This window comes from Phytophthora infestans, genomic scaffold, assembly GCF_000142945.1.
Source record: "Phytophthora infestans T30-4 supercont1.30 genomic scaffold, whole genome shotgun sequence".
Taxonomy (NCBI): domain Eukaryota; phylum Oomycota; class Peronosporomycetes; order Peronosporales; family Peronosporaceae; genus Phytophthora; species Phytophthora infestans.
Window position 1 is genome coordinate 822001 of NW_003303729.1, and position 6006 is coordinate 828006.

Here is a 6006-nt window from a genome sequence, read left to right on the forward strand (position 1 = left end):
CGGATTGCTCCAGTATCTTCAACAGTCACCGGCAGGCTAGAGCCTGCAACAAGTGAAATTCATTGATATAACCGTTTGTCACGAAAGTACCCTTGTGTGCTTACGCTTGACCTTCTTCTTCTTCTCCTACGATACTAATTAAACCAGCGGCATGACGTTGCGGTGGAAGAAGACAGTGAGACCCAGCAGCATGATGAACACCTGGAACCACAAGAAGGGCGACATCTTGATCTCCCTCCGCATCTGCATCTTGGCCACGCGAAGCTCCTCGGCCTCCTTTGCCAGACACGCAGCGCACGTGGGTGTGGCAACGACAGGCACCGACAGGCGGTTCACGGGCGCGTCGCACTTCTTGCAGCTCGCCATCTTCGTCACCTTCCCACTCGCGATGTCGGCCTCCAGCTGCGCGCGCTTCTCCTTCTCTTCCTTCTCGCGACGGGCGGCCACAATCTGGGGGCCGCGGATCAAGTTCAGGTACAGGAATAGCAGCGAGTTCATGGCTATATCACTGGAGGAGGTGTACTTGGAACAAGTCTTGTAAGTCTGTGCTTTTGCTGGTCGATTGTCAACTGAGAGTTTGAAATGGAGACTGTCGACGAATCGCACTTTACCCAGGGCCTTAATTTAACCAAGATGTACTACTACAGTAGTACCGTAGTAGTGATAACTAGCGAAGTGAGACCGTACCTCTGTGAATGTACACTTCTAGTACTGTAGTATCAACTAGTGAAGTGAGACCGTACCTCTGTGAATGTACACTTCTTTTTCAGCATCCCCACCCGCCGCTCGAGCTCTACAGGACAAGTATCACTACACGGCGTCCGTGAGCTGAAGAGCAAATACAAACCTGTCCGTGCCCGATAGCTCACGAATCGACAGTTTTAATTTATCAGTAAAAAATATGAGATCGCTGAGCTGATCAATTCAACACTCTCGGCGGCATCACATCACTGTACCGATAATGGCGGCGAGACAGCAACCCCCCCACACACACACGCGTGTGGAATCCATATATCGATGCAACCGACGCAACCAAATCGCTACCGTCGTTCACATCCAAGTCGAACGACATTGGTCAGACCTTCTGTAAGGCTTCATAGTAATAAAATAATGGCGGTGCCCTCCAGTGGAGATTCTCCAACGCATACAACATACGCATCCTACATTTATAGCTTTAAGTGCCAATTGTGTTTAACTGGGGTAGGGTTGCATGACCGGAGTTGACAATCCCGTTGCAGAAGTGCCTCTGCACTACCGTAAGTTTCCCAATTTGTGCTGTCACCGGTTTCGACTTTCATCCAATCAGTTATTTCAGAATTACGATCATCAGCCCCGACAAGCAGGAGCGAATGGCGGCGACGGAGGTGATTGTGCTGGACGATAGCAGCGACGCGTCGTCTGAGGGCGAGATGACACGTTCATCAGCTTCTACGACCCCGCCGGCATCTCCAGCGATGAAATGGAGGCGTGCGCAGCCCACTGGCTACGCAGATGCGGTGGAGGCGGCGCTGGCGATGGCTGCCGCTCTCGATACACATGAGTCCAGTGCCAGTGGCAGCACGGCCAAGAAGAAGGAGAAGAAAGCAGCCATGGCACCACCGCTTCTATCTACGAAGACCAAGAAGCTACAGCCAAAGCAACACAGTGACAAGAGACCACTACAAGCAGTGAAATGCCCAGCGAAGACCGTTCACAAAAGCAGAGGACGCATTAAACAACGTCCAGCCCAACCGTCGCGGTCTCGAGCGAGGTTGAGAAGTCTCAGCTCCAGTTCTGGCTCGGATTCCAGCTCCAGCTCGAGTTCTGGATCTCATCGTCGCTCTCGTTTTGACGTTAGAGAGCGGCCAAGTAGCGCTTCAGGAAACACGGAGTCACGTGGGATATTGCGGAAACATGTTGGAGTGAGTGGTCAGCGCCAGGTGAAAAGTCGCCGTCGCACTTCCGCTGGAGCTCATGCAGCAGCTCAGAACAAACAACCGTCAGAAATCGTGGATATTTTGTCGTCGTCAAGTAGCTCCGATTCATCTGTCGGTGGTCGCCTGCGCTCGTCATCGGTGTCTTCACTGACATCGTTGAACAGCGATTCGCCGCCTCGGACGCCCGTGAAGACAGGCAAGAAGCGCCTAGTGCTGAATGGCCACGCGAACGAGCTGAAGCCAACCACCTTTCCAGTGCCAAAGAGCTCCGAGACAGCAGTGAGACGCCCACAATATTCGGCGCATACAAGCAACCAGGCGAAGAATAATACTCAAGCTAAAGCGGCAGGCAAGCGCAAGCGGGTGCTGCCTCAGATGCGACGAGAGATTACTACTGGCTTGAAAACTCGAGGAAGCGATCAAAAGACGAAGAAGAAGTTACACCGGGAAAAAACTGATGAGAGTAGTGCGCAGTCGCGAGACTCCGTATCGAAGCCCTCCCCAGCGACACAGAACGCACCGGTGTGTCTTATGTCGTCGTCCTCGGACTCGTCGGCCTCGCCTTCGCCGGCCGCACCACCGACACCAGTGCCAGCGCGGAAATCCGTGTTGACTTCGAGAACTGCGTCACAGTCGACAGGTCAAGCGCGAGAAGGAGAGACGGACGCGTTTGGTCGATATCATTGCCGCAAATCGGTGTCGAAAACGCCGCCGAGCAAAGCGAAGTCTGCGTCGTCGTCGCCGGCAGTATCTGTGAACTCTTCATCCTTACCGTCGCCATTACTGAGAAAGAAACGACGGGTAGCCACATACTTTGACATGGATCACGTGGCGCTCGATGACCTGCAGGCCCAGGAGCGAGAGCTGGCGTGGATTCGGTCGCAGCATAAGCAGACTCGGAATCGATCTCACTTCACGAAACCTGCCGCGCAGAAGCGAAAGACATGCGAGGGAGTGATCTGCATGGACGACCACTCGGATACCAACAGCACGATAACCTCTGAGGATGGCGATGCTTGGAAGGATCAGAGCAAGACGAAGGTGACGCACGCAACTGTAGCCAACAGAACTACGCGGCTGAATTATAGTAAGGAGATGCTCCACCCCACAGCGTATCGCGGTGTTTACTTTGACGAAGCCCCGCCGAACATTCTTCCTTTCAGTGGCCAGACGTGTAGTGAGCCGTTCGCGTTGAATTGCGAGCACCCGCTCACATTCTATGGTATGATAACGCTGCTGGTTGGTTTGGAGGCCTTCTCCATTGCGTCTGTGTCGCTCTTGTAACAGTGTTGTTTGCTTATTATTTGCGCTGTTGCCTTTGATGATGCAGACGAAACAGAGACGCTGGCAAGCCAGTGCTCGATCCTGGAAAGCTTCGGCAAGCCCACGCAGTGTATTTCATCCGTGTTTCCTAACGAGGTGGCGAGGCCTCAGAGTGACGTCACTCGTGCTGTGAGTTCCTTGGTGACAGCACATCTTCCTATCATTCGTCGCTGTCATCGAAGGAAGGTGCAAGCTATTCTGACAGAGGCCCGTAGGAAGATTGTTACGTACCAAGGAGCATTGAGGAAGTTCAGGAGACCTCCTTACGGTCAGAATGGTATGGCTGGAACTACGTATACTAGTCTTTATTCGGAGGTTCCTTGCTAATGTAGCTTCGGTTGCAAATGTACAGCGGTGACGTCGCATCTGCTTCCTCGCTCCACAGCGGAGAAGCATGCTGTGAGGAAGCTGAAAGCTGTGCAGCACATGTGCAGCCAGAGTGCGGGAAGCGTCTCGTTCCGAATTGGTCGTGGCGACAGCTTCGTGCGAGAGAGAACCGTGTCATCGCTGATCCAGATCAGCCGCGTCGAAGAGATTCCACCTCTGCGGCGGTACACGACGAGCATTGGACTGCGTGGCAACTACCGCGTCGAGGACGATCCGATTCTACGCTACACTGCCATCACAAGGTCGAGTGGAGCTGAGGGTGGGAATGAAAGTGGTGAGAAGTACGGACTACAGGTAGGCAGTGTGGCTGACGAAGAGGTGGCGGAGTTCGTGCTGCGACTGGTGGTTGGTCGTCTTAGCGACTCGGAACAAGTGTTCCACGCGCTGAAGAGCGAGCTCGGCTTCTCTCAGGCGTACACAGCGTACAGCGAACTGAAGAAGCTGCACGACTCGAGGCAGCGAGCAGCCACCAGACTGGATCGGATGGAGAAGCTGGGTCGTGGTGGAAAGCATGCGTGGGATCCCGATGTGGCAGCCATTGTCAACTTGCTAAAGCAGTCGTCGTTATCGAAAGCCAGCCGCGCGAAAGCCTTGAGCAGACGGTTGCAGCCGCCAATATGCAGTTTCGAGTCAAGCATCGTGGACAGTCTCGTGGACGGCGCGACGGCAGGCATCGCAGCGTTAGGCCTGCGTGCGACAGATTCGTACCACGACTTGGTGGACGTGTACCATGGCTCGCTCTGTCGGACGTGCTACAGATACGCCTGCCACGAACATGGAGGCGATCACCCGCTACCGACCAGGCGAGTGGATCCCGTCTACCCTCAAATTGTATTGAAGGCAGCTAGGGAGGCGGGACACTTTGATACTGCTGCAAGAGCTCGTGACAGCTCAGGCAGCTTGGCAACTGTATCACGTGCGGATGAGACGCAGGTCGGCGTGGAGAGCGACGAGGACATGAGCGACGGGAGCAATGAATCTCAAAAGCAACGTCGACGTCAGCGCAAGACCATGACTGATCCATCCGAGTATGTCGATACGTCGCACGTACCGTTGGTGGCGGAAAAGATGCACACATTCCTCTCTGCAGGAAGCCCATGCAGCAAGATGTGCTGGAAGAATGATGAGACCATGGATGCGAGTGCCCAGCGAACTACATTATCAGCAGCAGAGCTTGGTGTGCTTCGAAAGCTCCGAGAGACTATGGGCGACAACTCGTGCCTGCTCTCGGCCATCATGGGCTCTGTTTGTTGTTTTGAGGTGCACGACATGATAAAAAATGAGCAAGCAAATAATGACAACCGCGGAGGTGTGACGGATGGTGTTGGGAGGTCGGGCCGGCGTGTCCGCAACTGGAAGCAGGGGCGCAGGGCGGGCGGAAGTAATCACGAGCTGCTACAGCGAACACGCAACCAACGTCTGCAGGATCGGGGCACGGAGAATCATGAATACCAGCCGTGCACACACGAGGGCATGTGCGATACGTCGGGGTGCTCTTGTATGAAGCGAGACCACATGTGCGAGAAAGCGTGTGCCTGCTCTCGCGACTGTCCAAATAGGTGCGTGAAGCAAGGCGACAGCTTGGCAAGCAATGTTGCCCGTGCTCAACATAAAACCAAAGCGTTAACCATCGCATTGGTTAAAGCATTGGTTTTTCTGATTTGGTTAATGACATTGACCGACAATGACTCAATGTTGCATGTTTGCTGTTTGGCAGGTTTGAAGGTTGTTCATGCTCGGCAGGCGAATGTCGTACCAACCGATGTCCGTGCTATGCGGCGCTGCGCGAATGTGATCCAGACGTATGTGTATCGTGCGGGGCGAGTGAGATTGCTGTGTCGGTGTCTACCGATACGCTCGCACAGAAGAGGTGTGGGAAATCGGTGTGTGGCAATGTAAATGTGATCCGTAGCAACCACAAAAGGTTGGGCATGGGTTTCTCCTCGATCCATGGGTACGGAATGTTTGCACGCGAGGCTTTCTTGGCGACCGAATTTGTGTACGAGTACACTGGCGCCATGCTTTCCCAGGACGAGGCGGAGCGCCGCGGTCTGTTTTACGACAAGATGGAGATGAGCTACTTGTTTGATTTGAACGAAGATGCGGTGTTGGACGCGCTTCGCAGCGGCAACAAGAGCAAGTTCATTAACCACCAGAGTGAGTCGCCCAACTGCACGGCAAAGGTGATGAGTGTTTGTGGTGTGCACCACATCACAATCTGGGCTCTGCGTGACATTGGTGTTGGCGAGGAGCTGGTTTTCGACTACGGCTACAAGCGAAGTGTCGGTCCAGATTGTAGTCATCGTCGGGCGGCATCGAAGGATTCCAGCTAAAGGTGCGTGTATCCAGATCGCATCCGGCTCCGGTCTGAGATCCGTTT

The 6006-nt window shown here is 54.1% G+C and overlaps 3 protein-coding genes across 3 annotated transcripts; 2 read left to right on the forward strand and 1 right to left on the reverse strand.

The window, feature by feature from the left end:
* Positions 1-138: 138 nt before the first annotated feature.
* Positions 139-1072, reverse strand: PITG_13835 (uncharacterized protein; the record flags this gene model as incomplete). Its single annotated transcript, XM_002899469.1, has 4 exons — positions 139-500; positions 688-711; positions 744-793; positions 1029-1072. The coding sequence occupies 4 exons, from the start codon at positions 1070-1072 to the stop codon at positions 139-141; spliced, it is 480 nt and encodes a 159-aa protein (XP_002899515.1).
* Positions 1073-3011: 1939 nt separating this feature from the next.
* On the forward strand, positions 3012-5185 carry PITG_13836 (cleavage induced predicted protein; the record flags this gene model as incomplete). Its single annotated transcript, XM_002899470.1, has 5 exons — positions 3012-3138; positions 3247-3516; positions 3592-4457; positions 4629-5083; positions 5137-5185. 5 exons carry the CDS (start codon positions 3012-3014, stop codon positions 5183-5185), a joined length of 1767 nt encoding a protein of 588 aa, XP_002899516.1.
* Positions 5186-5644: 459 nt separating this feature from the next.
* Positions 5645-5959, forward strand: PITG_13837 (uncharacterized protein; the record flags this gene model as incomplete). Its single annotated transcript, XM_002899471.1, has 1 exon — positions 5645-5959. One exon carries the CDS (start codon positions 5645-5647, stop codon positions 5957-5959), a length of 315 nt encoding a protein of 104 aa, XP_002899517.1.
* Positions 5960-6006: the final 47 nt, after the last annotated feature.